The 27,821-nt window shown below is 51.8% G+C and overlaps 2 protein-coding genes across 5 annotated transcripts in view; both read left to right on the plus strand.

The window, feature by feature from the left end:
- The first annotated feature begins 462 nt into the window (after positions 1-462).
- Positions 463-10,898, plus strand: Tmem145 (transmembrane protein 145). 2 transcript variants are annotated; one of them, XM_038340795.1, is made up of 15 exons: positions 463-582; positions 1,321-1,395; positions 1,512-1,589; positions 1,675-1,761; positions 1,839-1,898; positions 2,027-2,111; positions 2,209-2,280; positions 2,596-2,664; positions 2,917-2,997; positions 3,094-3,172; positions 3,310-3,403; positions 3,939-4,111; positions 6,129-6,249; positions 9,642-9,848; positions 10,818-10,898. In XM_038340795.1, exons 1-15 carry the CDS (start codon positions 463-465, stop codon positions 10,896-10,898), a joined length of 1,482 nt encoding a protein of 493 aa, XP_038196723.1. The 2 variants fall into 2 exon arrangements, with proteins under 2 accessions (XP_038196723.1, XP_038196722.1); XM_038340794.1 differs by lacking the exon at positions 10,818-10,898 and adding an exon at positions 10,340-10,594 and having other exon boundaries at positions 1,839-1,940.
- Positions 10,899-11,931: 1,033 nt separating this feature from the next.
- The window catches only part of Megf8 (multiple EGF like domains 8), a 48,951-nt gene continuing 33,061 nt past the window's right edge, over positions 11,932-27,821 (plus strand). For 2 of the 3 annotated variants that reach the window (XM_038338877.1, XM_038338878.1), the window contains exons 1-10: positions 11,932-12,733; positions 19,278-19,441; positions 20,061-20,267; positions 21,536-21,716; positions 21,802-21,890; positions 23,149-23,564; positions 24,206-24,351; positions 24,519-24,641; positions 27,010-27,164; positions 27,427-27,546. In XM_038338877.1, the coding sequence (XP_038194805.1) occupies positions 12,547-12,733; positions 19,278-19,441; positions 20,061-20,267; positions 21,536-21,716; positions 21,802-21,890; positions 23,149-23,564; positions 24,206-24,351; positions 24,519-24,641; positions 27,010-27,164; positions 27,427-27,546 (1,788 nt within the window). In that variant the 5' untranslated portion in view covers positions 11,932-12,546. Of the gene's footprint in view, positions 12,734-19,277; positions 19,442-20,060; positions 20,268-21,535; positions 21,717-21,801; positions 21,891-23,148; positions 23,565-24,205; positions 24,352-24,518; positions 24,642-27,009; positions 27,165-27,426; positions 27,547-27,821 lie in introns of those variants that run through there. The other variant, XM_042055502.1, reaches the window with a different exon arrangement.

Consider the following 27,821-nt stretch of genomic DNA (forward strand, 5'->3'; position numbering starts at 1 on the left):
ATGTCTGAGTCTCTGTGGGTCTAATGGGCACTTGACAGGGTTTGTGGAATCTAGGGAATGGGTAATAATAGAATAATTTGGGGTCTAATTTGGGCGGAAGTAGGACAAAGTTCAGTTTTCTGGGTTGTGGGCATCCTGGAGTCTGCAGTCAGGAGGAGGCCCTGTTTGTAGGAATGAGTTCTGTTTAGGACGCACGCATCTAGAGGTAACTTAGAGACGCCTGTAGAAGAGGACCAGAGCTGGGGCAAGTTGAATGGGAATGAAGCGAGAGAATGGGAAAGGTGGTTCTCTCTCAGGTGGGAAAGGTAGGAGCCGGTTTGGGCTCACCCCGGAGGTGGGCCGAGACCGCGGAGTCCGGCGGCCCCTTTAATCGGGGGCGCGCGCTGGCTAGCCCGCGCGCTCTCGCCGCCGTCACCGGGCTGGAGCGGGAGCCTGAGCCGAGCCGAAACCAGAGCGGGAGGAATGGAGTCTTCGCGCGCGCCCGCGCTGCGCCGCCTGCTGCCGCCGCTGCTGCTCCTGCTGCTGCCACTGTCCCCCCGTGCCCGGGCCAAGTACGTGCGGGGCAATCTTAGCTCCAAGGAGGTAAGCACATTGAACCATTCATTCCCTAGCGTTCCCGGGCCCGCGGGACCTAAGAGGGGAGGATACTGCCCCGCCCCTTGCGCCCCTCCCGGGTCGGGGCCTGGGTGATGGGAGTACTGGGCTAGGGCGGGGGCTGCGGGCTGGGGGCTGCATTGTGGTTGTCGAGGTCAGGCTGGGTGGGGAGGGGTCAGTTGCGAGAGTCGGAGTTACAGGGAGCATAGCTGCACTGTGGTGGTGCTGAAGGGACAGCACCCCTCACTCCACCAAGTGGAGGTCGCCGGGCCTGCTCAGGACCAGCAGGGAAGGTTTGGAAGATTCCCCAGGATGGCATGGTCTGTGGGACCACCTTGGTGTGTGTGTGTCGTGTGTGGTGTGTGTGTGTGTGTGTGTATGTGTGTGTGTGTGTGTGTGACTGAGGGAATGCAGCTGAGATGAGAAAAGAGTGCAGGACAGATGGTGGCAGAGATGTGCACCTGGCCGTCCACGGTCTTCTTCAGTGTCTGGAAGATGGGGAGGAGGAGGGAAGGAAACTTGAGGGACATCTGAGAGGAAAAACCAAGGGAGCAGGAATCTGGACACACAGCAAATGAATCTGGAAAGAATTCTGGGGGTGACTTAGCCACCTTGTGGTATTTGGGAAGCCAAATGGCCTCAGGTAGGAAAGAAAAGTTGAGGGTCTGTGGGTGGGGTCAAGCTGAGTACTTGAAGAACTTGGCTCTCTATGGGTCCTTTTGCCAGGACTGGGTGTTCCTGACAAGATTTTGTTTCCTCTCCGATTATGGCCGACTGGACTTCCGATTCCGATACCCTGAGGTGAGTCTCCCTAGCCACACTCCAAGCTGAGGCTGGACACTACCTTGGCCCTCCAAGGCAAAAGCTGTCTAGCTTCCTGTAAAGACCCCCCAACTGCCAAATCTCTGGGTCTTCAGGCCAAGTGCTGCCAGAACATCCTCCTCTATTTCGATGATCCATCCCAGTGGCCAGCCGTGTACAAGGCAAGGGACAAGGTGAGGGCTGTGAGGAGTGTGTGTGTGTGGGGGGACAGAAGGCCATGGCCATTCAGAGGGTGACCATGTCCCTGCCTTGCCCCAGGACTGCTTGGCTAAGGAGTCTGTGATCAGGCCCGAGAACAACCAGGTCATCAATCTCACCACCCAGTATGCCTGGTCAGGCTGTCAGGTGCGGTGCTAAAGGCTGGGGTGGGGAGTGCCTGGTGGCACCAAGGACAAGGCTTCAGCCTTCTGGCTTCTCCCCAGGTGGTGTTAGAGGAGGGAACTCGCTACCTGAGCTGCTCCAGTGGCCGCAGCTTCCGTTCTGTGCGTGAAAGATGGTGGTATATCGCACTCAGCAAGTGTGGGGTAAGGGGCTGGGGCAGCCGTCTGTCTTTCTCCTCTCCCCTCGCTACCTGCCCAGAGCCCTTCTCAGGCCTCTCCACTGCTCACAGGGAGACGGGCTGCAGCTGGAGTATGAGATGGTCCTTACCAATGGCAAGTCCTTCTGGACACGGCACTTTTCAGCAGATGAATTCGGTGAGCAGCTATTGGAGGAACGGGACAGATGAAAGCCAGGAGCAGGTAGAGATGTCTACTCAAAAAGCCTTCTTCTGCCCCTTCCACTGAATCCTAGGGATCCTGGAGACAGATGTGACCTTTCTCCTCATCTTCACCCTCATCTTCATCCTCTCTTGTTACTTTGGATGTGAGTACAACGTATGTGGTGGGAGGGTTAAGAGGAGCGGGAGAAACTGGGAAGTGGTGGCACATACCCTTAATCCCAGCATTCGAGAGGCAGAAGCAGGCAGATCTCTGTGAGTTCAAGACCAGCCTGGCCTACGGAGCGAGTTCCAGGATAGCCAGAGCTATACAGAGGAACCCTGGTTCAAAACAAAACAAAACAAAAAAACAAGCAAGGAGAAAGAGAGAGGGGCGGGGGAGGAGGGGAGGCAGAATAGCAGAGATAGGGAAACGCCCCTCCTCCACCTGTGTACAACTCCCCCCCCCCTTTCCTTCTTAGATTTGCTGAAAGGCCGACAGTTACTCCACACGACTTATAAAATGTTCATGGCTGCAGCAGGAGTGGAGGGTGAGGTTTGGAAGTACCCCAGATGTTGGGTTCTCTGAGAAGACAGCCTTGGGAGGAGGACATGGCCTCCTGGGTCTGAGGGAGGAGAGGCTGCGGCCACGGCCTCCATAGTTTCCTAGCAGGGTGCAATAACAGATATTCCGGAATTCCGGTGGGAGTGGCAGAGGGTCAGACATTTGGATCATAGTGCTTGATGATAATGATATCCCAAAGCTGTTTCGCCCCCCACCCCCCGCCTCTCATCTCTCCCAGTTCTGAGCCTCCTGTTCTTTTGCATCTACTGGGGCCAGTATGCCACGGATGGCATTGGCAATGGGAGCCTGAAGATTTTGGGTAAGAATAGACTGGAGCCAAGGGAGGGCAGAAACCTCCTCGGGGTCTGCGGACCTCGCCGAGCCCATACCGAGCCATCTTCTCTTCCCTTCCCAGCAAAGCTGCTCTTCTCCTCCAGTTTCCTCATCTTCCTGCTCACACTCATCCTTCTGGGGAAGGGATTCACAGTGACACGGTGCCCGGGCAGGGATTGCTCAATGGGTGGCTGGGCTGGGGAGCAGGGCCGGCCGGGAGGTGGAGGTGGGGGTGTGGCTGCTCCCTCTTCCCTGACAGCATCCGTCCTGCTGTCTCCCCTCACGGCCTGCTTGCCAGAGGCCGCATCAGCCACTCGGGCTCCGTGAAGCTGTCCGTGTACATGACCCTGTACACTCTCACCCATGTGGTGCTGCTCACCTATGAGGCAGAAGTGAGTGTCCAAGGTTCCTGCCAGCCCCTCTCCTTGTTGCCCTGTCCTGCCCCTCCCCACAGAGCATCCTCTTCTCTCCCACTCTGAGTTTCCGCCTTTCCATCTGTCTTTCAGTGATTCCTCCCTCTGGTTAGCTTTCCTCCTCCTCGTCTCTGTCTATCACAGTCAAGCTCCATGTTGAATAGTCAGGGACCTAGCTCTATTTAAGCTCCCCTACTTAATAGCTGGCCATTTCCACCCCTACTTAGGGGCCTGTTTCCTCCTATGAAAAGTTAGGGGGATCTTAACCACATTCAGGGCTCTTTAGAGGTTTTAAGTCACCTGTGTGGGGGTGACAATGGGGCCTCCTTCATGGTGTCAGTGGAGTTATAGTATTTAGCCCCATGGTGAGCATGTGTGGTTGCTGTAGGTTCCTTACTTACCTATGTAGAATTCTAACCACATCCCTAGTTGCCCTTGTCTCTATCCCTGGTGCCCAGGGGTAGGATTCAGGGTCAGAGGCCAGGGCTATGACAAACCCTGTCTATGGGTTCAGTTCTTTGATCCAGGCCAGGTACTGTACACATACGAATCTCCAGCTGGTTACGGGCTCATCGGGCTGCAGGTGGCAGCCTACGTGTGGTTCTGCTATGCTGTGCTGGTGTCCCTTCGTCACTTTCCTGAGAAGCAGCCCTTTTATGTGCCCTTCTTTGCTGCCTACACTCTCTGGTGAGACATGGTGGGGGGGGTCCCCAACCTGCCTCTCCCCACATCCGAAAGCATTCTCAGGAAAGGAAAGGGGCTTTCAAGAGAAGTGGTTGGAGCAGGACAGTGGTGGTGCATGCCTTTACTCTTAGAACCGGGGAGGCAGAGGCAGGAGAATCTCTGAGTGAGTTCCAGGACAGTCAGAGCTACACAGAGAAACCCTGTTTCCGGGGGTGGGTGAAGTTTCCTTAAAGATCTAGAAAAAAAGTTACTCTTCCAAAGTAAAATGGTGAGGAAGTGTTTTTAAAAGTCAAGCTGGGTGGATTCGCAGCACACACCTTACTCCCAGCACTGGGGGGCCGGAGGAGGGCAAGGCAGACAGATCTCTGTGAGTTCAAGGCCAGAGTTAGTACTAGGACAGCCAAGGCTACACAAAGAAACCCTGTCTCAACCTTCCAACCCCCAGAAAAGAAAAAGAAAAAGCAAACAAACAAACTAAGCAATAAAGTCTTTCACTGAGCTGGGCATGGTGGCTCATGCCTTTAATCATAGTATTGGAGAGGCAAAGGCTGGAGAATCAGGAGTTCAAGTCCAGCCTGAGCTACATCAGACTCTTTTTGGTTTCCGAGACAGGGTTTTTTGGTGTAACCCGGCTATCTTGGAACTCACTTTGTAGACCAGGCTAGTCTCAAACTCACAGAGATCTGCTGCCTCTGCCTCTCGAGTGCTAGGATTAAAGGCATGAGCCACCATCGTCTGACAAACCATAAATATTTCACAAATAATTTTTCGCTGGACGGTGGTGGCGCAGGCCTTTAATCCCAGCACTTGGGAGGCAGAGGCAGGTGGATCTCTGTGAGTTTGAGGACAATCGGGGTCTACAAGAGCTAGTTCCAGGACAGCTAGGGTGTTTGCACAGAAAAATCCTGTCTCAACAAAAAACAAACAAACAAGCAACAACAAGAACAAAAAGAATTTGTCATATTGCTTCATAAGACAAGGTTGTCACCAGGATCCCCTTCAGAAGGTTATCTTGAGCATTTGAAAATACATGAAGATTTAGTGTCTTTCACACAGTAAGTGTTCAATAAAAATTCATTTAATAGCTATACATGCCAGAACTTGGAAGGTGAAGGCAGGAAGATCAGGAGTTCAAAGCTAAACTCACCTATATAGCAGTTCAAGGCTAGGCCAGGCTATATAAGACCCTATGTCAAAAACCTCAGCACTTTTGGGCGGTGGTGGTGCGCAACTTTTGATCCCAGAGGCAGAAAGATCTCTGAATTCGAGTCCAGCTTGGTCTACAGAGTGAGTTCCAAGACATCCAGGGCTACACAGAGAAACAAAACAAAAAGGTGGAAAAAGCTCAGCAGTTTAGAGTGTTTGTTGCTTTTCCAGAGGGTCAGGTTGGTTCCCAGTAACCACACAAGGCTGCTCACAATGACTTATAACTCCAGGTTCAGATCCTATGCTCTCTGAAGGCCTCTGAAGGCCCCTGCACACACACGAAATAAGAAATCTTTAAAATAAAACTTCAAACAAAAAACAAAAACCCAAAAACAAACAAAAACTTCAGTTACTATTGTTCAACAATGTTAATGTAAAGTGGGCAGATTCCAAGCCAGACTGGGTGCAGATCGCAGCTCTGAAATGTCCAAGCTGCTTGATCTCAGACAAGGCCTTTGCTTTCTCATCTGCTATTGGAAACGGAAACCTTACTTGTTTCCTGGACCTAGTGTAAGAGTTAAATGAGCTCATATATATAAAATGTTTGGAAACATACAAAAGTCCTTAATTGCTACTGTTATTAATTCAACCCCAGGATATCTATGGATGTCCATCAGATGCCGGGGTTGGGCTGGTGTGGGACTGAGAGAAATTCAGCCTAGACTTTGTCCACTGGAATTTCAACATCTGGCTTTCAAAGGCTATTCTGGCCATTCTCCAGTTTGGGATCTCTTGGGGCCTGTGAACGATGGCAGGGGAGGTGGGGACATGGGTGGGGGGCACTGGTAGCTATCCACTCTAACCCTCCCTACAGGTTCTTTGCTGTCCCTGTCATGGCCCTGATCGCCAATTTTGGGATCCCGAAGTGGGCCCGAGAGAAGATCGTCAACGGCATCCAGCTGGGGATCCACTTGTATGCCCACGGCGTGTTTCTGGTGAGAGTGGCTATCGGAGTGGGGTGGGAACTTAACACCGAATGATGTGTGAGACCTGGGAGGCCTGTCCTGTTTAGTGCTCTTGACCCATCAGTCCTTTGTTTTTATTTTTTGAGATGGGCTTGCTATGAAATCCAGTCTGTCTTGCAACTAGGGGTTACAGGCCTGTGACGCCACTGTTGGTCTATCTCCCTTGCATTGATTCCGTAGTCACTGGAAGGCACTCTCTGCCTGCTGGGTATACTACCATGTCCCCTCGAGCCCTCCTTCTCTGTCCTTTCTCCTGATTTCTTTTGCCTCTTTCTATTCCTGACTCTTTGTCCCCAGGCTTTAACATTTCTGTTTGTGCCATCACTACCCACCCAAAGTCCTTGGTGTCTTCCCTGCTTTCTTCATTCTTCCAGCTAGACAGGACAGGTTGAAACTTTTTTTTTTTTTTTTTGGTTTTTTGAGACAGGGTTTCCCTGTAGTTTCTAGAGCCTGCCCTGGAACTAGCTCTTGTAGACCAGGCTGGCCCCGAACTCAGAGATCCGCCTGCCTCTGCCTCCCGAGTGCTGGGATTAAAGGCGTGCGCCACCACCGCCGGGCTCCAGGCTGGGACTCTTGGGAGCCTAGCTCTAACCAGTGTTTGCACCAGACCTAGGCATGAAGAGCTTAGCCTTATCTGTTAGTTAGGTTTTTGTTTTGTTTTTGCTGTTTTTTTGAGTCAGGGTTCCTGGAACTAGCTCTTGTAGACCCCGACTGTCCTCAAACTCAGAGATCCACCTGCCTCTGCCTCCCGAGCGCTGGGATTAAAGCCGTGTGCCACCACCGCTGGGCTTGTTTTTAGCTGTTAGTTGTCCTAGTTCACATCCTATCTCCTTTTCTTGATGACAGTTCTCATATTCACTTACTTAGTAGTTTGTGTGTGCATAAAAGGTTTTTTTGAGGCAGGTGTTCACTAGGTTGTCCTGGCTGACTGGGAACTTGCTGTATAGACCAGGCTAGCCTAGAACTCAGAGATTTGCCTGCCTTTTCCTACTGACTGTGGGTATCAAAGGTGTGTGCACCCACACCTAGCTGGAGGTTTATTTATTTTTTTTTTGAGACAGGGTTTCTCTGTGTAGCCCTGTCTGTCCTGGAACTCGCTCTATAGGCCAGGCTGGCCTCCAACTCACAGAGATCCTCCTGCCTCTGCCTTCTTAGTGCTAGGATTAAAGGCATGCACCACCATTGCCTGGCTGGAGATTTATTTTTTTAAGATAGTCTCACTGTGTAGCTCAGGCTGGTCCCAAGTTTGGGCTAATTCTCCTCCCTTGGTCTTTTGAGTGCTGAAGTTGGGGTTACACATATGTATCACTGCACCTGGCTCACAGTATTAATACATGCACCCATCAATTATGCCTGGGCACGTGTCTCCAACCAGCCTGCTTCTCTTTCTTTTCTGTTTTCTTTCCTTCCTTTCTTTCCCCATTCCTCCTCCCAAGCCCCACCCCCTTTTTGTAACAGAATCTTGCTGTGTAGCCCTGACTGCCCTTAGCATCACAACAATCCTCTTGTCCTGGCCTTCCGAGTTCAAGATTACAGGCCTTCGCCAGTGCGTCAGGCTCTAGCCTGATTCTTGCTAGAAATATCCACATGGATTTCTTTTCTGGCTTTCTTGTTCAGTTGCCGGACAGCCCAGGTGTCATTGTGTGTACTATACAGAGGGTAGAAGTTGAGCTCTGTAAAAGGAGATGGTTTGCTGGGGTTTCATGGCCTTTGGTAGCAGAGTGTGCACTTTGAATCCTGCTCTTCTCTGGCAGATAGGTCTCATGTGGGGGATAGCACCCAAGCAGAAATAGGTATTGTTAAGTTTGGTGTGATAGCACATGCTTGTAATATCAGAACTTTGAGAACCAGAGGCAGGAGGATCAGTAATTCAAGGTCACCCTTCTACAGAAATAACAACCAAAAAATTATATAGAAAAATATAATTTTTAAGGTTAGCCTGGGCTATATGAGACCTTGTCTCAAAAGAAAACAAAACAAAATAAACAAACATGTACCCTTGAGGGTTCTAGCTTTAACCCTGGGACCTACCGTTTACAACACACTCAACTCCAGGGAAGGGATCAGGTCCACCATCCTCCACCTCAGGATATAGCATAAATGCAGACCCACTTACCTTCCCTGGGGAGTGTACCTTGACATTCAGCAGGACGTCAGAAAGGGCTAGAAAGAAACACTGGGAACCCACCATGCAGGCGGCTCCGCACCAGTGGTTTGCATTTCTGCCCTCTCATCTTTCCAGATAGGCACTGTAATCTTGGTGGCTGGTGAGGCTCAGTTTAATCAACGTGCCCCAGATCCACACTTAGCAAGGGATGGAGCCAAGAGCAGCGACACCGGCTCGGAACACGAGACCAGTGCTCTTGCTGTCATTTCACCACAGTCAGCTAGCTGCCTTCTGAAACGTGTCCAGCTGAGCTCAGCACCGCTGCAGCTCTGGCTCCCCGCAGCTCATGCCATCCAGCACAGCCTCAGTGAGGCTGAGTATGGCAGCAGAGACAGATCTAGAAGCATCACCAGTATTCTGGAAAAACTCAGCCAGTATTTATTGAGAGCTAGGCATTGCTCTAGATTCAGTTTTGGATTTAACAGCGAATAGAAAAGTCAAGGTCTGAGCTAACTGTGGTGGTAAATGTTTATAATGGAAGCACTTGGCCAAGGCAGGAGGATGGTATCGTAATTGTCTCCGAAGAGGAAGGAAAAAGTCAATTCCTGCCTTTAAGGAGCTGACATTCTGAAGAGTCTATGAACTGATGTTTAATTGAACTTTCTGTGTTTATGGACATATTCTAAGGCTGGGCATGGTGCCGAACAACCATAATCCAATTCTAGAAGGGTGTGTGTGTGTGAGGGGGAGATTAGGAGTTTGGGAGGGGGTCAGGAGTTCAAGATCATCATTAGCTACACAGCAAGTCTCATGCCAGCCTGGACTACATAAGACCCTCTCAAAAACAAAACACCCGAAAGAATGGTAGTTTTTTCTATGCTCTCCAATAAGGTGCCTAAGGAGCACTTGTACTTGGGTAAAATAGCATTAACAGAGAAACAATTTTACATCTACTTTGATTCCATTTAAGCCGTATGTAGCTAGTGGCTATTGTACTGGACAGCACAGGATACTGTCCTTAACCCATGACCTAGTCAGACCTAGTAGTCAGGATTGTGATGGAGGGCACACCCAGCAAAGTAATTAGAGGTGTGTTGAGGGGAAAGGTCAAAATGTAGATAGACACCCCACTGGTGTCTAAGGCAGTCTGAGGTTCAGGAGTCACACAATGAGGTCAAGTGGCGGGCAATCATCTAGTTCTCTAAACTTTATGGGGCCTGGACACCGCTTCTCAAACCCGTTTTCTTTCTCTCAGATCATGACTCGCCCATCCGCGGCCAACAAGAACTTCCCATACCATGTGCGAACTTCGCAGATCGCCTCGGCTGGGGTCCCTGGACCCGGAGGGAGTCAATCCGCAGATAAGGCGTTCCCGCAGCACGTCTATGGAAACGTGACGTTCATCAGCGACTCGGTGCCCAACTTCACGGAGCTCTTCTCCATCCCCCCGCCCACCTCCTCTGTAAGCCCCGCAGCCCCGGTGCCCGAGGAGCTGCTGGCGCCGCCCCTGGAGTACCTGACCCCGCTCCCCGCCCCACCGCCGCCTCCTGCACCCTGGCGCCTGAGCCCACCCCTGGCCTTCCGTACTCCCCGTGCCCCGACACCCCGACTCGACCGTCCCCCGGCGCCCGCGCCCACCCTACCCGACTGGGTTCTGGCGCTGTTGCGCACGCCCCCGAGGACGCCCCGCGCCGTGCCCCCGCCGCCCGCCTTCCGAGGCTGGTCCCCATCTCCCCCACCGCCGCCAGAGTTTGCCCGGCGCACCCCGACGCCACCCCTTGAGTATCTGGCCCCGCTGCCCAGGCGCCCAACCACCCACTCCTTCCCTGACTGACACGTGCGTCCATACTTGGGGTGGTGGGAGTCCTCTAGGGGGAGGGGGACGGGCCTTCGGGGCCGCATTTGCTCCCCCGAGGGTCCCAGGCGACCTCTGACCCTGACCCCCCATCCCAGGCCGGGAAGCAGGTGGAGGAGACAGCGGTGGCGGCGGCGGCGGCAGCTGCCCCGAGGGGCCGCGTGGTGACCATGGCCGAGCCGGGCGCAGCCTCCCCGCCCCCTCCCGCTCGGTACTCCAAGGCGGTCGACTCGGGCTGGGATGGCCCGACGCCGTCCTACCAGCCGCTCGTACCCCAGACGGCTGCGCCGCACACCGGCTTCACCGAATACTTCAGCATGCACACGGCCGGGGGCCCTGCACCCCCGGTCTGAGCATCCCTACCCTGCCCCTCCTCTGCCCCACGGGCGGCGTACCGGGCCCCGGCTGGGCTCCGGAACCCCTTCTCTTTCCCGGCCCAAGGGCTCGGCCATGCCAGGCGCCCCACCCCCCACCCTTCCCACACCTCGCACCCAGGTAGGGTGCGCTGCGTCCTGCCCCTTACCCTCTTGTGCCAAACGGTCCCGCGGGAGCCGCTCTCCGCGTCCCCTCCCTCAGCCCCTGCCCCGAACGGCTCCGGAATCTGGACTCCCGCTGTTCCGTGATCTCCGCCCCCCTGACCCCCTCCGAGACCTCTGACCCTGCTGGACTACGGAACACCCGTGACGACCGCCTGGACCCTGTCCGTGACTCTCCAGGACCCTGCGACCCTCGAGCCACTGTTCGGGGACGGATATTGTGAAGCTGGTCTCTACTTTGAAACCCTCTTTGGGTTTTGTGACCTCGGACCAGTGCTTTGTCCGTCCCTATGCCAGGGACCTTCCCATGGCCCCTGGCAGAAAGACGTTTTCTCTTCTTGCCAAATAAAGAGGATTCGTTGAGTTTTTTTTTTTTAATTTATAACATGGATTCTTTTACATCTTATTTTTTTTTTTTTATAAAAGGCTTATTTATGAGTGTTTTCCCTGAATGTATGTCAGTTTACTATGTGCGTAACTCGTGCAGGAAAAGGCCAGAAGAGGTCGTTGGATGCCCTAGTAGATAGTTGTGAGCCACTATGAAGGTGCTGGGAATGGAACCTAGATCCTCTGCAAGAACAACAAGTGCTGTAAACTGCTAAGTCGTCTCTCCAGCTTCTTTTCTGTCTTGATGGTGCTTAGAAACATTTTAAGCCCCAGGGGTCTCTGTGTATTTATTAAATAGCATTTTGAGTCTGGAGGCCCGAGCCTGCATAACCTGATATTTATGTTGATCCTGAATCTGGAGCACAGAAAATAACCATCTAGCACAGCTTTCTACCGCTCCTTTATTTTTTAGCCTTCACTTTTACATCAGAGATAGAAGCGCCCTCCAGTGGCACAAGCTTTGCTCAACCGCTGACTGGCAGTGTACTTTCTTTTAACGCGATTTGGGGTTACACTCTCTGCACTACGCATGCGTAATTTTCTCTGCTCTGGATTCCCGTTCCCTGCTGCGCAAGCGGCAGGGACCAGATGGGAGGGAAAGTTTCCGGAAGTCTTCCTCAGAGAAGGGGTGGGGCTAGGCGCTCCGTGGTCCTCCCAGGGCCGCTCTGACCCGCCACTCTGCATCCTCTCGCCTCCTCCTAGCCTGGCGTTCTCGCAGAGGCTGCGCGGCTCCCGCCCCCTCGTCCTCTCCTCCGGTCCCCCCCCCCTCCAAGGCCGCTCTGGCCCTGGAGTCCCCAGGTCTCTCTGATCTAGCCCATCCGGCTCGGCAGGGAGGCGCGGGTGGGTAAGCAGAAAAGTAAACCCAAGGGATCCGGGCCGGGACCCTGAAGGCAGGCTCCGCCCCTGGCACCGGCTCGCGCCCCGCCCCCGCATGGAGGGGTCGCCCCAGGAGTCCTGGCCCGCACCCGCTAAGGAGGACCCTGCTGCGCTGTAGAGCACGTCGCTCCTGGGGACTGCCTTTACGGTCTGTTTTGGCCTTGCAGTAGCCTGAGTCTAATTGTTGGGCACCGTTTATGGGGCCGACCCCCCTATGGGGGCTCGTGTCTATAGGGGACCCCTACGGTCCCTAGGGGTTGGCCCTAACCACAACGACTCGGTGTCCAGGGCCTTCCATGGGTCTATAGGGCCCGCCCCTCGGCTTCAAGAGCCCATCAACAGTGGCTCTTTCGTTGGCCCGGACTGCGTCGCTGGTACACCACTGGACTACAAGGCCATGCTACACATGCTATAAAGGTGGCATCCTCAGGGCCTCACTCCGGTAGAGAGTCCTCTCCAGGTCTTCACGGCCCTCCCGTCTCTTAGGGTCCGGGCGGGAGGCGGCGATGGCCTTCGGCCGAGCTCTGGCCGTGGCCCTGTCACTGGCCTTGGCAGTGCTGGAGCCGCTGTCCCTCAGGGTTCTGGCGGGTGATTGCAAGGGTCAGCGACAGGTGCTACGGGAGGCGCCAGGCTTCGTGACGGATGGTGCGGGCAACTACAGCGTAAATGGCAACTGCGAGTGGCTTATCGAGGGTGAGTGGGGCCGCGTGGGTCACTCACTTGTTCTCTGGTACATTCATTTATGCGTTCATTCACTCAGAACATTCCTAGAGCCCAGCTTCGTTCCGGGACTTTTGCTGTAAAATGTTGAACACACAGGGTTGCAGCCAGTCTGGGCCCTAACTCTGATAAGACGGAATATGTGAAGTCAGATTGACAATACAACCAGAAGTATTAGAGAAGGGTATTTTTCTTCACTTGAAAAACTTGGACTCTAAGGCCTTCGGATCTAGTCTCTATTTGATACGAGTTTTGTGACTTTGGACAGATTAGTTTCGAAGGCTCAGTTTCCTTTACTCCAAATGGGCATAATGTTAGTACTTACCTCTAAGTTAAAATGAAGAGTCAGATATTTAACATGCTGGATGTCTGGTTTAGTGGTATAGTCAGGGTTCTCTAGAGAAGAACTTACAAAGTGAATGTATATAGAAAGGAGATTTACTAGAGTGGCTTACAGGCTGTGGTCCAGGTACTCCAACCATGGCTGTGTACAAGGGAAGGTCCAAGAATCCAGTAGTTTCTCCGTCCACAAGGCTGGATGTCTTAGCTGGTCTTCAGTAGACACCAGAATCCTGAAGAAGTCGGCTCTAATGCAGTGAAGAACTTGGTAGTGAGAGCGAGAGCAAGCAGGCAGAGGGCAAGCTTCCTCCTCCACGTCCTCTGTGTAGGCTCACAGAACGTGCAGCCCAGATCAAACATGGATCTTCCTAAATGCTGGGATTAAAAGCATGTGCCACCACCACCTGGCTAGAATTTCTTTCTTTCCTTCCTTCCTTCCTTCCTTCCTTCCTTCCTTCCTTCCTTCCTTCCTTCCTTCCTTCTTTCTTTTTGCTTTTTGAGACAGGGTTTCTCTGTGTAGCTTTGGAGCCTGTCTTGGAACTCGCTCTGTAAGCTAGCCTCGAACTCACAGAGATCTGCCTGCCTCTGCTTCTCAAGTGCTGGGATTAAAGGTGTGCACCACTAATGCCTGGCTGAGGCAGGATTTCTTGTCCACGATTGCCTGGCCCTTCTGGGCATTCTCTCATTTCTGCTCGCCCTCTTAATGTAAGTATGCCAGCACTGCAGCCATGCACCATTGCATCAGGCTTTATGTAGATTCTAAGGAGCTGAACTTTGGTCTTTATCCTCTGATACATCTCCTCAGCTTTGAGGGTTTCGTTTTGTTTTTGACAGGCTCTCTCACTTTATAGCTCAGACCTGTCTGGAGTTTTGCATGGTGGGATTGGCATTGCTATGAGGATCTAGTGTGCACAATGAGACAGTGTTCAGGTCTGAGGTGAAGGGGGAAATGGGAGTTAGTGACTAGGCCTAGGGGAAGGACAGGACTCTGCTGGAAGGTACACAGGAACAGCACTGGAGCACATATAGGCGTGTGTGCTGGGGTATGAAAGTGATCAGCCTCTATCAGGACACGAGGGAAGTATGTCTTAGGATCTCTGCCTATGTCTGTCTAGAACAGTAGACTGGCAGGTGAGAAGAAGCCAGAGCAGGTCCTTGAAGGATACATTAGCAGTGGTATTGGGGGTACCAGAGGGCTGTCTACTAAATGGTTTAGAGCAGGCATTTTTGTCAGCCAGAGCCTGGGTGGAGGGTGACAAACTAGACACTTGGTGTGTGGAAACAGTGAGTTCCGAAGTGGGGCAGAGGCTAAAGGGGTCGAGGTGTGAATCCTGCTGGGAGAGATGTCTGTGGGTTTTCCCCAATGAGATGGGAGCCAACTGGTTGAATGTGGGTGTGGGAGGCATCTCTCACCACTGAGAACCAGTATCTTAGGTAAAAATGTTGGTGCAGGCTTGTCATCTGAGTACTTGAGAGACTGAGGCCAGGAGATCCCAGGCTAGAGGCTAGCCTGGGCTATATAGTAGACCCTGTTTCAAAAATAACCTCAAAAGTCTAACTGGGCTGGTTGCTTATTGTTTGTAGCCCAGCTTGGCCTTGAACTAAAAATTCTCCTACGTCAGCCTCCCTAGTGTTGGGATTGTAGGAGTGTGCCATGCCTGGCATACTCACTTCTTATACCATGCTAGCATTTTGTCTGGTCCTAGATTTCCCAGCATCCTCTGGAGTAAGAGCATTGGGCTTCCACCAAGGGCAGGGCAGGAGGTGGGGCTTGGGGTCAGATTTCTTTCTGGGATGGAGTTGGGTTGAAACCAGAGACCTTGAGCTTTGGTAGGGAGGCAGATGGTGAGCCAGCCTCCAACTAACTGGCTCTTGACAAAGATGCACTTGTTTTGGGTCCCAGATAGAATGGATTGTTTGGTGAAGGCTGGTGAGATTCTGGAAGATCTAGATTCTTGGTTCTGCTGAATAGTCCTTATGCCATCTCCAGACGGTGGTGGGGATGTGTATGTTATATCCCCAGGCTCTGGTCAGGAATCTGTATGTGGTATCAAAGCCAGAGAGAATGGTTCTCTGTCTGTCTGTCTGTCTTTCCTCCTTGTCTTCCTCCTCTTCTTTGGTTTTAGTCTTTTCTTTTCTTTTTTTTTCTTTCTTTCTTTTTTTTTTTTTTTTTTTTTTTTTTTTTTTTTTTTTTTTTTTTTTTTGAGACAGGGCTTCTCTGTGTAGCCCTGGCTGTCCTGAAACTAGCTCTGTAGACCAGGCTGGCCTTGAACTCACAGAGACATGCTTGCTTCCTGAGTGCTGGGATTAAAGGTGTGCACCACTACTGCCTGACTTGGTTTTTTGTTTTTTGAAACAGGGTCTCACATAGCTCAGGATGCTCTGGCACATGCCAGTGATGATCCTAATTCTGTTTTCCAAATGTTGGGTTTATAGGGACCCCTCATTACACCTGGCTTTGTAGTAGTGTTTGTTGTTGTTTGTTTTTTAGTTTATTTTATTCTCATTTGAGTGTTTCACCTGGGTGTATGTATGTATGGTGTGTGTGTGCCTGGTGCCTAAGGTCAAAAGAGGGTGTCAGATCTCTGAAGCTGATAGTTGTGAGCCCCCATGTTGGTGCCAGGAATCAAACTTGTTGCATTCTAAGCTGATGAGACATCTCTCTAGTCCAGACTTTTATTTTTTGATATTACAATTACATTTCCCTGTTACCTTTTTTCCCCGCCAAACTCCCTTATACCCTTCCTTGTTCTCTTTCAAATTCATGGCCCTTGGGGCTGGAGAGATGGCTCAGAAGTTAAGGGCACTGACTGTTCTTCCAGAGGTCCTGAGTTCAATTTCCAGCAACCACATGGTGGCTCAACTATCTGTAATGAGATCTGGTGCCCTCTTCTGGCATACAGGCATACATGCAGACCGAACACTATGTACACAATAAATAAATATATGTTTAAAAAATTCACGGCTCTATTGTAAATATTAATTATTGTTATACATATATATGTATATAAATGTATATTGCTCAATACATATATACAGCCTGTTTAGTCAGTATGATTTGTGGGGTTTTGTTGTTGTTGTTTTTTTCTATTTCTGCTTCTGAGGCAAGCTCTTGCTGTGTTGCCCTGGATGGCCTTGAGCATAGTCCTGCCGCTCCTGCCTAACCAGTGATGTAATCATGTGTGTCACCATGTGTCTCTTCAGTCTCTTATCCAGCGACTGCTTAGTTGCTCAGTGCCAGGCCTTGTGCCAAGGCAGTCTTTGGGAAGAAATTAGGCCCAGGTCGTGGTCCTGTCCTACGGTCCTCCTAGACTGCAGGGGAATAGCCCTAGACACAGATAGTCCCGACACTTGACAGTTACCCTGGTGTGTGAGAATCCCAAAGAGAGGCTCCTAACCTAGCCCTGGACCATCAGGGCTGGCTTCCTGGAGGAGGCCTCCAAACATAAAGCAGCAGATTGTGCAGAGGCCCGGTTCCCATGGAGCTGGGATTCCAGACCTGGTTCACCACACCTGACCGCTCTGGTGGCAGTCTGAGAGATGAGGTCAAGTTGCAAATGCCAGGTCAAGGAGCTGGCTTTTCTCCTGGCTCAGCAGCTGTGAAAGCCTTTCGAGAAGAGGAGGGCCAGGGCCAGGTGTCAGGTTGGGAAGAACTATTAGAGATGATGTTAGGGCAAGACCTCAGGCCACATGTGGAAGGAGTGACAGGGCAGTGGCCAGTGGCCAGGTGAGGCTCAGCTGGATATCCCAGCTCTGGGCTGGCAGACTGTAGTCATCTTGTTGAGAATTCCCACCAGCTTTAGTCTGTTTGGAGAATTATTCCCATTTCATAGACGAGGAAGCTAAGGCTCATAAGAGCCCAAAAACTGAGGTGGGCTAGGTAGTTAAGAGGTAGAGCAGGCCTGAGAAGAGAGAGCACCCCCGTCCCCCAGGGGTCTGTGTTGATTTTCAGATGGTCATGTAGCTCTACAGGCCTGGAACCCACGATCCTCTTACCTCAGACTCCAGAGTGTCGGAATATAGCCAAGGATGACCTTAGACTTGAGATCCCTCCCCCCAGTGCTGGGGCTGCAGGTGTGGGCAGCCAGGCCGGGGTGCGCATGGTTGGGAGCCCCGGGCTTTGAGCACACTAGGCAAGCGCTCTACTGCTGTGGCACATCCGCTTCCCAACTTTAGCTATTCTGAGGAGCCCGATGCTTTCTGGCTGCCTTTACTCACACTGTTCTAGAAAGTCTCCTGCCCTGGAACCTCCTGTGCGTGACAGGCACACTCATTTTACAACTGAACCACGCCCCCAGCCCCTCCCTGGGGGCTGTTAGGCAAGTTCCACAGCGGAACTGCTCCTTGGCTCACCTGTGGCCATTAGTATTCCCACTTTGTCGGACTTCCAAAGAGGCCCCTTTCAGAATTGCCCTTTGATGTTGGCTGTCAGCTGGAACACACGGTGACTTTTCCTCGTTGCTCTGGCTTTTCATGAATAACAGCTGTGTTCTGAGGGAGCCAGCTGTCTAGGATGCCAAGGTGAACTGTGAATTGTGGAAGGCTTCTCGGTTTCAGAAGCCCTAGATGATCTCTTCTGCTTTCTATTGGTCAGGCAAGTCACTGAGGCCCTTCCCAGGTGCAAGGGCAGGGAATTAAGGGCTCACTTAAGAGAGTGTGTGTGTGTGTGTGTGTGTGTGTGTGTATCCCCAAAGCAGGGTTTATCTGTGTAGCCTTGGCTATTCAGGAACTTGCTCTGTAGACCAGGCTGGCCTTAAACTCAGAGATCTGCCTGCCTCTGCTTCTGAGTGCTGGGATTAGAGTCATGAGCCACGACTGCCCAGCTTTATATAGTCACATATATGCATATACATACATAAGATATATATCTGTATCTATATCTATCTTAACAAGACCTGTACAAGCACAAGCCAGCATTCACCTTTACATTCAGAAAGAGAGAGAGAGAGAGAGAGAGAGAGAGAGAGTGAGAAAAAGAGACAGTGGGAGAGAGAGAGAGAGTTGGTGTGATGGTACACGTCTGTAATCCCAGCATCCTGGAGACTGAGGCAGAGTTTGAAGTCAGCCTAGGATACAGGAAATGTTTCTAGGAGGGGAAAAAGTTTCCTTGTTTTTCAGTACAGGGGATGAAACCTGGGACCTCTGATATGCTGGACAGTACTCTACCCCTGAGCTACATCCCCAAAGCAGGCCTAAAGATCTTACCAGGTGGTGGTGGTGCACACCTTTAAACCCAGCACTCAGGAGGCAGAGGCAGGTGGATCTCTGAGTTCCAGGGCTGCACAGTGAGACCCTGTTTCAAAAACAAACATGGAAGGCAGTGATGGCACATGCCTTTAATCCCAGCATTCGGGAGGCAGAGGCAGGTGGATCTCTGAGTTCAAGGCCAGCCTGGTCTATAGAGCGAGTTCCAGGACAGCCAGGGCTACACAGAGGAAAACAGACAAACAAAAAAACACTACTGGAGAGATGGCTCAGAGGTTAAGAGCACTGGTTGTTCTTCTGGAGGTCCTGAGTTCAATTCCTGCAACCACATGGTGGCTCGAAACTACAATGAGATCTGGTGTGGAGGCAGAACACTGTATACACAGTAAATAAATAAATCTTTTTTAAAATTATTTTTAGAAAAGAGAGAGACCTTGACTCTACCACAGTCTTAGCAGCTCTGTATGTTACTTGTGAGAAAACCGTCCTCGAGGGCACAACTTGCCCAAGGGCACACAGCTAGTAGCTGTTGAGGAGCAAAGCCCAGATTTGATGACTGGCTGTCTAGTTTTCTTGAGTGCATGTAGCATCAAAGTAAGAAGAGGCAGAGTCTGTGCAGGTGGGGCAGGGGCCCTGGGGTACTCTGAGGTGAGTTCTTTGTGCAGGGCGGGGACAGGATTCTCCTGACACGGTCTGCCTAGGGCCTCGACTGGTGTCAGGGACTCTGTGCTGTGGATGAGAAGGGCTTTGTGAGTTTCTTCAAGTTAATTGATGGTGGCCGTTCATCCCAAAAGCAGAGCCGAGGCTGCCCTTCCTCCAAGCTCCTGGCTTCTGTCTGTCTCAGCTGTGTGAGACAGGAGCTCTCTGGAACCCTCACATCGCTGCCCAGAATAAAGTGTGCTGGGGTCAGTGGGTGGGTGCACGGGTCCTCTTAGAGCGTGTTGGAACTTGTCTCCCTGTGCTTACTTCTCAGCCCCAAGCCCTCAGCACCGAATCCTGTTGGACTTCCTTTTCCTGGACACAGAGTGTACTTATGACTACCTGTTTGTGTATGATGGTGACTCACCCCAAGGCCCACTGCTTGCTAGTCTGAGTGGGAGCACCCGGCCCCCACCCATTGAGGCTTCCTCAGGCAAGGTTAGTGGTGGGAATACAAGATCTCTTGGGAGTGTGAGGGAGAGGAGGAGCACACACCTAGGAAGACTTGGAAAAGATCAGAAGGGAGAATAAAAACCAGTCAGAGGATATCAGAGAAGACACAGTGGAAGTGGAAAAAGACAGAATGCTAGGGTTGGTGGTGCATTCCTGTGATCTATGTGCTTACGAGGCTGAGGCAGAAGGATTGCTTAGAGTTTGCGACCAGCCTGGGCTCCATCGTGAAACCCTGTCCCAAAGCAACTACAACAACCAAACAAAGGCCTCCACGTACACACAGAACATAGTGCTGAGCTGGGGATGCGGCTCAGTTGGTGGAGTGTTTGCTTAGCATTCACAAAGCCCTGGGTTTGATCCCCAGAACCCCATAAAATGAGTGTGATTGTGCATACTTGTAATGCCAGTACTGGGGAAGCAGAGACAGGAGGATTAGAAATAGGAGGTCATTTTCATCTACATAATGGGCACAAAGCCTGCCTGGGCTAGATGAGACTGTTTTTCAAAAACAAAAGGAGACAGACAAAGAAAGGTAGTGGGTTCCTGAGGGGGTCCACTGTCTGGGTGCAGCCTACCCGTTGTACCCAGTCCTCTTGTCTTGTAGATGTTGCTCCACCTTTTCAGCGATGCCAACTACAACCTGCTGGGTTTCAACGCCTCCTTCCGTTTCTCTCTGTGTCCTGGGGGCTGCCGGAACCATGGGCAGTGCAAGTCACCAGGAGTGTGTGTCTGTGAGCCGGGCTGGGGAGGTCCGGACTGTAGCCTGCAGGAATGCTCAGCCTACTGTGGCAGCCATGGCACCTGTGCCTCAGTGAGTTGTCCCCACTGAATCTCCCTGGGATCCTGATCTGTGACCATTTGTGTTCCACCATGACACGTCCCTCCCCACTGCTCTGGGAGCCAGTCCCCTCTCCTTCCAGGTCTTTCCCTGACTTGTGACTTCAACCCCACCCCACCTCCACCTGCTCCTCTCCCTTCAAGATCCCAGTTCTGGCTCTGCACTCATTTCCAGCCTCCTTCCCTAGGAGTAATAATGCCTCCATCCTCTCCATCCTTCCCTAGGAGTAATAATGCCTCCATCCTCTCCATCCTTCACCTAGGAGTAATAATGCCTCCATCCTCTCCATCCTTCACCTAGGAGTAATAATGCCTCCATCCTCTCCATCCTTCCCTAGGAGTAATAATGCCTCCATCCTCTCCATCCTTCCCTAGGAGTAATAATGCCTCCATCCTCTCCATCCTTCACCTAGGAGTAATAATGCCTCCATCCTCTCCATCCTTCACCTAGGAGTAATAATGCCTCCATCCTCTCCATCTTTCCCTAGGAGTAATAATGCCTCCATCCTCTCCATCCTTCACCTAGGAGTAATAATGCCTCCATCCTCTCCATCCTTCACCTAGGAGTAATAATGCCTCCATCCTCTCCATCCTTCACCTAGGAGTAATAATGCCTCCATCCTCTCCATCCTTCACCTAGGAGTAATAATGCCTCCATCCTCTCCATCCTTCCCTAGGAGTAATAATGCCTCCATCCTCTGTTTGGCTTTGGGTCCCTGTCATGATTTTTGTTTGATTGTTTTTGAGACAGCATCTCATTTGGTAACCAGGCTGCCTTCAAACTTGAGATCCTCCTCCCTCAGCCTCCTGAGTACTGGGGTTACTAGCATGTGTCATCACACATGGCTCCCTGTCAGAACTCCTTTCATTTCACCCCTAACCTTATGCCTCAGCTCTACACCCCCAACTTGCGATCTGTACTGTGTTTAGAACCCTCCTTTCCTCAACCTCTGAGATCTGACTCAGCCGGCCTCACTAGCATGTCCTCTTCTGTCTGTCCTTGCATTTTCTGTGGGTCTGTCTGCTCTGCCCCACCTTGACTTCCTTGAGATGTACCTTTGTGTTGCCTGTTCCTTTCCTTTGTCCCCTTGCTTTTCCCCTTCTTTCTGAATGTTTCTTTGAACATTCTTTCCTTTTCTGTCTCTCTTTCTACCTTACTTTCTTGAATCTGTTTCTTTCTGTATGTCCCCTGGCCCATATCTCGGTCTCTTTCTCTTTACCTTTTTGTCCTCTTCATCCCAGACCCTGGGACCATGCCGCTGTGAGCCTGGATTCCTTGGACGAGCCTGTGACCTGCACTTGTGGGAGAACCAGGGGGCTGGCTGGTGGCACAATGTGAGTGCTGGGGACCCTGCCTTCTCCGCACGAATTGGGGCAGCCGGTGCCTTCCTGTCCCCACCTGGGCTGCTGGCTGTCTTTGGAGGTGAGCGGCTGGGGAGTGGGTGTGTTTGAAGGGTCTGGAGGCTGTCAGCCTGTGCCTGGGATTGACTGTACTCATTCATTTACAGGCCAGGACCTTAACAAGGCCCTGGGCGACCTTGTCCTGTACAATTTCTCCACAAACACCTGGGAGTCCTGGGACCTTAGTCCTGCTCCGGTACGAACCTTCCTCTGCCCCGACTGGGGACCTGCCCACCCATGACCCCTTCACCCTGCTACCAGCCGTGCATCATCTAGTGACCTGCTCCTCCTTGTTTCTGTTTTTGCTCACTCGGAGATTCCTTTTCTTGCCCCTTCCCCCTTCTTTCTATATGTTATTATTCCCCCTTCCCTCTCCACATTTGCCCCCTCTTCTCTTTCCCCTTCCCTCAGCCAGCCAGCCTACTTCCCTTCCTTCTGTGTTTTTGAGACAGGGTTTTAGACAGCCCAGGGTGGCCTTGAACCCCCGATTTTCCTTCTCCTCATACTGGGATTGGAGACATGTACTACCAAACCCAGTGTGTGTGTCTCTATCAATCTGCCTTTTTTCCTCTGGCTGATTTCCTGGTATCCTATTCTGTCTTGGTCTCCATTCCTATGGGGTTGTTTCTCACTGTTGCTCACTTCTATTTCTGTCTTCCTGCCTCCTCTTTCTCTCACAGTGCTTCTCTGTCACCATCTCTGTTTTTATTCTCGTGTCTCATGTCTGTGTGCCTGCCTCCCTCCTTCCCTCCCTCACTCCTTCCCTCCCTCCCTCCCTCCCTCCCTCCCTCCCTCCCTCCCTTCTTCCCTCCCTCCTTCCCTCCTTCCCTCCTCTCCCTCCTTCCTCCTTCTTTCTTTCTTCCTTTTTTTCTTTATCCATTCTTTCTTTTTTTCTTTTTTGAGATAGGGTTTCTCTGTGTAATAGCCCTGGCTGTCCCAGAATTTGCTCTATAGACCAACCAGGCTGGCTTCGAACTCAGAGATCCACCTATCTCTGCCTCTTGAGTGCTGGGATTAAAGGCGTGTGCCACCGCCTCCTGACTCCTTCTTTCTTTTATTTTGAGTTAAGGATTTAGGCTGATGTGGCTCCCAGTCTGTAGCCCAGGCTGGCCTTGAATTCATGGCAGTCTTCCTGCCTCAGCCTCAGAAGTATTGAGATTAGAAGTGCATGCCACCAGGCCTGACTTTCTGTTTGCTTATTCTTTATTTCCTTCTTCTTTTTTTGTTTGGCTTATTTGTCTGCTTGAAGCAGAGTCTCATGTAGCCTAGTCTGCTCTCATATTCACTATGTGGCCCAGGCTGGCCTTGAACTCCTGATCCTCTTGCCTCTGTCACTGCCGTACTTGGCTTGTCTCCTAGTCCCTCTCTGCATGTCTGTTTTTCTGTCTTTATGTCTCTCTGCTCTGGCTCTTTCTACATGTCACCATCTCTGTCTCCTTGTCTCTTCCCAACAGGCTGCCCGGCACTCCCATGTAGCCGTGGCCTGGGCTGGCTTCCTGGTGCTGATGGGTGGTGAACTGGCCAATGGCTTGCTCACCAATGATGTGTGGGCCTTCAGCCCCTTGGGTGGAGGCCACTGGGAGCTTCTGGCTCCACCTGCTTCTAGTCCCTCTGGGCCCCCAGGCCTGGCCGGCCATGCAGCTGCTCTGGTGGACGACATCTGGCTGTATGTGTCCGGTGGCCGCACTCAGCATGACCTCTTCTCTTCTGGCCTCTTCCGTTTCCGCCTGGACCATACCAGCCGGGGCTACTGGGAGCAGGTGATCCCGGCAGGTGGGCGGCCTCCTGCTGCTACTGGCCACTCTATGGTATTCCATGCCTCATCCCGTACCCTGCTGGTTCATGGTGGACACCGGCCTTCCACTGCCCGGTGAGTAACTGTCCTGTACTCCTGTCCTTCAGGGTCATACCAGCCAAACACTCTGGTGACCTTAATCCTGAGAGGTCTTTGCTCAGTGATAGACTCCTGTGTTCATGCTGTTACTTCCTCCTCCTCCTCTTCCTCCTCCTCCTCCTCCTCCTCTTTCTTCCTCTTCCTCCTCTTTTTTTTTTTTTTTTTTTTTTTTTGGTTTTTCAAGACAGGGTTTCTCTGTAACTTTGGAGCCTGTCCTGGAACTCGCTCTGTAGACCAGGCTGGCCTCAAACTCAGAGATCCTCCTGCCTCCGCCTCCTGAGCGCTGGGATTAAAGGGGTGCGCCACTGCCCGGCTTCGACAGTTCTTTCTTTCACCATTCATTTGTTCGCTTGCCTTCCTTTACACGCTCTGATCGTTTACACGCTCTGACCCCTTACTCAGGCTCTGACCGTCGCTTCCCACACACTCCCACTCATTCATTCAGCTCTTGCCAGATTATGAAGGTACCAGACCTTGCTCAGACCTGGGTCCTGCCCATAGTGAATATCTGCTTAGGATGGGATAGGGTCGTGGTCGTCTCTGTCCAGGGTGAGTGAAGCCAGAGGAGGGAAGGAAGCCCTTCCTCCCCTGAGCCCTGGCCTGTCTCTTCCCTGTAGGTTTTCTGTGCGGGTGAACTCCACTGAGCTCTTCCATGTGGATCGGCGTGTGTGGACCACGCTGAAGGGCCGGGATGGGCTTCAGGGTCCACGGGAGAGAGCCTTCCACACAGCCAGTGTTCTGGGAAACTACATGGTAGTGTACGGTGAGGCGATTTCCCTGATTATGTCTGCCTACCTGTCACCCTGATCCGAGACTCAACCTGAATCTCCCTCTCACAAGACTTGCCTGAGCCCACCCTGAGCTGAGACTCAGCCTGTGTATCCTCCCTCCCCCAAGGCTTGCAAACCGTATCCTTTCCTCCTTTCCCAGGGGGCAATGTGCACACCCATTACCAGGAGGAAAAGTGCTATGAAGATGGCATCTTCTTTTACCACCTTGGTTGCCACCAGTGGGTGTCAGGGGCCGAGCTTGCCCCACCAGGCACCCCTGAGGGTAAGTCATTCCTCTACCTGAAGGCTTTTGAAGGTCTCTGAGTTTTAGCAGGAGCTGCCTCAGTCATTACCTTGGTTGGTGAGGAATCGTATTGGAATGGCCTCTGGAGAAAAGCAGGGTCTAAGACTGGTGTGTGTGTGTGTGTGTGTGTGTATGTGTGTGTGTGTGTGTCTAGGAAGCAGATGCAGGGGCACTTAACTTTGATTCTGTTTTTATTTTAAAATGTGTGAATATGTGTGTATGTGCAGTGTGCACATGTGGAGGCCAGAGGACAACCTCAGGTATCGTCCTCAGGAATAGTCCACCTGAGTCAGGGTCTCTCCTTGGCCTGGAGCTCACCAGCTAGGCTAGTCTGGCCGGCCACAGTGCTGGCTCCTCCTGGCTCCACGTCCACAGTGCTGGCATTATAGGTGTTCAGCCGTGCCTGGTATTTTTGTGACAGTTCTGGGTATTGAATTCCAGTCCTAATGCTTCTGAGGCAAGCACTTTACCAGCTGAGCCATCTTTCCAGCTCCAGAACCTAGGATCTAGTTGGGAGTTTGCCATTTTGTAGCACCCTAAGTTGCTTCCTAAGGGGAGTGACTTCATGGTCGTAGAGCCGCAATGGCTGACTTCAAACACTTCAAACAGGCAAAAGCATGCCTTGATGCCTGCGCCTTATTGTCCTCAACGAAGAAACGGGGTTCTAGTATGATGTGTGAAGCACGACTCACACAGTGGGGGGTCAGCACGTTGTCTCCAGGATTCCTTGTTTGTGGTTTGTTTGTTTGTTTGTTTGTTTGGAGACAATTTCTTTGTGTAGCCTGTCCTGTCCTGGAACTCGCTCTGTAGACCAGACTGGTCTTGAACTCACAGAGATCCGCTTGTGTCTGCTTCCCAAGTGCTGGGACTAAAGGTGTGTACCACCTCGGCTCACTTTTTATAAGCAGAAAAGGAGGATTTCTTGGTTCATTTTGGTGAAAGCGTCAGGCTGGGCTGGACCTGGGTGCTGGGTGATAGACGGCCTTGGCCATGTCTCTCTCTGGCTCTCAGCTGGGGTCCCTTCTCTTCCTACTTGTTTTGTCTTTTTGTTTGTCTGTGCTTGTGTGTGGTGCTCAAGCCAGAGTACATGTGTGGAGGTCCTGACAGCCTGCAGGACTCTGTTCTCTCCTTCTACCATGTGGGTCGCAGACACTGAACTTAGGTTGCCTGACTTGGTGACAGGCTCTTTTATGAGATGAACAATCTCAGTGGCCTCTTGCTTGCCTTTTGTAGGTGTCACCAATAATTGTTTAATTGTATCTACTTGCTTCCCATTCTCAGAGGGCTCTGTAATCCCATTATTCAGGAGGCTGGATTTGAGACTAGCCAGGGGCTACAGATGGAGATCCTGTCTCAAAAAGGGGGAGGGGCTAGAGAGATGGCTCAGAGGTTACTCTTGGCTACTCTTCAGAGGACTGCAGTTCAATTCCCAGTACCCACATGACAACTCAAAACTGTCTGTAACTGCAGTTCCTGGGGACCTGACATTCTCAAACAGACATACATTCAGGCAAAACACCAATGATCATACAATTAAATAATTCTCTAAAAAAAAAAAGTCCAGTGTAGTGGCACATGCCTTTAATACCTTTAATCCCAGCACTTAGGAGGCAGAGACAGGTGGATCTCTGAGTTCAAGGCCTGTCTGGTCTACAGAGCAAGTTCCAGGACAGCCAGGACTGCTCAGAGAGACCCTATCTCAGATAGACAGACAGACAGATAAATAGAAAAATGAAAAGAACCCAGAAACCAAAGCAAAATAAAACAAAAATGCCCAGAGGGAGGAGACTTCTCTTTCCTAGGAATTGCAGGAATTGGGTTCCTGATTTTGAGTTCTGACTGGCAGATTTAAACTAAGGCCCACAACCGGGAGAGGCAGAACAGCTCTGTACAGGTCTCTTGGACTGGGGATGGGAAAGGGTGTTTTTCCCCAGAACGTCGGGGAAGTCACCAGAGGGGAGCCTGATGCTGCTGGGTTGCATGAGCGGATGAGACCTCAGTTTCTGGGGCTCCCCATTCTGTCCTCTGAGTTCCACAAGGGTAGGGGTGGTTCTTTTCATGAGGAAAGAAACCAGGACTTGGCAAGGTTGGGTCTCCTGCTTAAAAACTCATGTGTGATTTGAGTCCTTTTCTGTCGCAAAGACCATGCTTTATTTGAGACAATTCGCGCAGGGGCATTGGGCTTCTGAGAGAAGGGAGATTATAAGCCAGTGCTGAGCCAGGCAAGCCAGGAGGGTTTCCTTGCTAGGTAGGAGCTAAAACAGCAATAGTCTGGCTAGGCTGTTGGAGGAGCGAGAATCTGGAAGGCAGAAGCTGGGGAAGGGCTTATCTTGTGATTGTATTCTAGGCCGAGCAGCACCTCCTAGTGGCCGTTACTCACATGTGGCAGCTGTGCTTGGCGGCAGTGTCCTGCTGGTGGCTGGGGGATATAGTGGCCGGCCTCGTGGGGACTTGATGGCCTACAAGGTGCCCCCCTTCGTGTTTCAGGCACCTGCTCTGGATGTGAGCGCTGGGGTGACAGGGAGAGGGTGGCTGTGGGAGGAGGTGGCATGGTCTCTACAGATGAGGGGTGAAGTGGAGAGCAGTGGGAAGAGCAAGGTGTCCTGTAGTATAGGTATTCTTTCCCAGGGCTCAGGGAGAATGGGCTGGGGTCCTTAAGGCGCTGAATGATAGGGATTACCTGGGGCAGTCACAGGAGTAAAGTTGGCAGACAGCTCCAGGTCTTTGAGAGCAGTGTTGCTTCCTGTGTCCCATGTCTCTGCAGTACCACTTGGACTATTGTTCCATGTACACAGACCACAGTGTCTGCTCCCGAGACCCGGAATGTAGCTGGTGTCAGGGGGCCTGCCAAGCAGCCCCTCCTCCCGGGACCTCCTCAGGAGCGGTGAGTGACTGCGCCGGGCCTCTGTCCATTATCGTGGAGGGCTGCCTTTAACTCCCTGCCTAAATGGTCAGCCGTCTAAGGTCCTCATTCCTGCCTCCTGCCTCACCCATCCAGAGCCTTTCCCTCTCCTAAAGCCTGAGCCCCTTTGACCTTAGGAACCTGGTCCTGGATACCTGAGCCCTTGTTCTGGGTTTCTTGTTGAGCTGTGGTTCTCAGCCGCCCTAATGCTGTGGCCCTTGAATACAGTTCCTCATGCTGTAGTGACCCCCGCTATA

The sequence above is a fragment of the Arvicola amphibius genome, chromosome 8 (assembly GCF_903992535.2).
Source record: "Arvicola amphibius chromosome 8, mArvAmp1.2, whole genome shotgun sequence".
In the NCBI taxonomy this organism is placed as follows: domain Eukaryota; kingdom Metazoa; phylum Chordata; class Mammalia; order Rodentia; family Cricetidae; genus Arvicola; species Arvicola amphibius.

Excerpts from the sequence above, each read along its gene's own strand:
- Tmem145 (XM_038340794.1), top strand. The coding sequence starts at position 463 with ATGGAGTCTTCGCGCGCGCCCGCGCTGCGCCGCCTGCTGCCGCCGCTG. Across the intron at positions 583-1,320 it reads GCAATCTTAGCTCCAAGGAG|GACTGGGTGTTCCTGACAAG; the intron begins GTAAGCACATTG and ends TCCTTTTGCCAG. Across the intron at positions 1,941-2,026 it reads TCGCACTCAGCAAGTGTGGG|GGAGACGGGCTGCAGCTGGA; the intron begins GTAAGGGGCTGG and ends CACTGCTCACAG.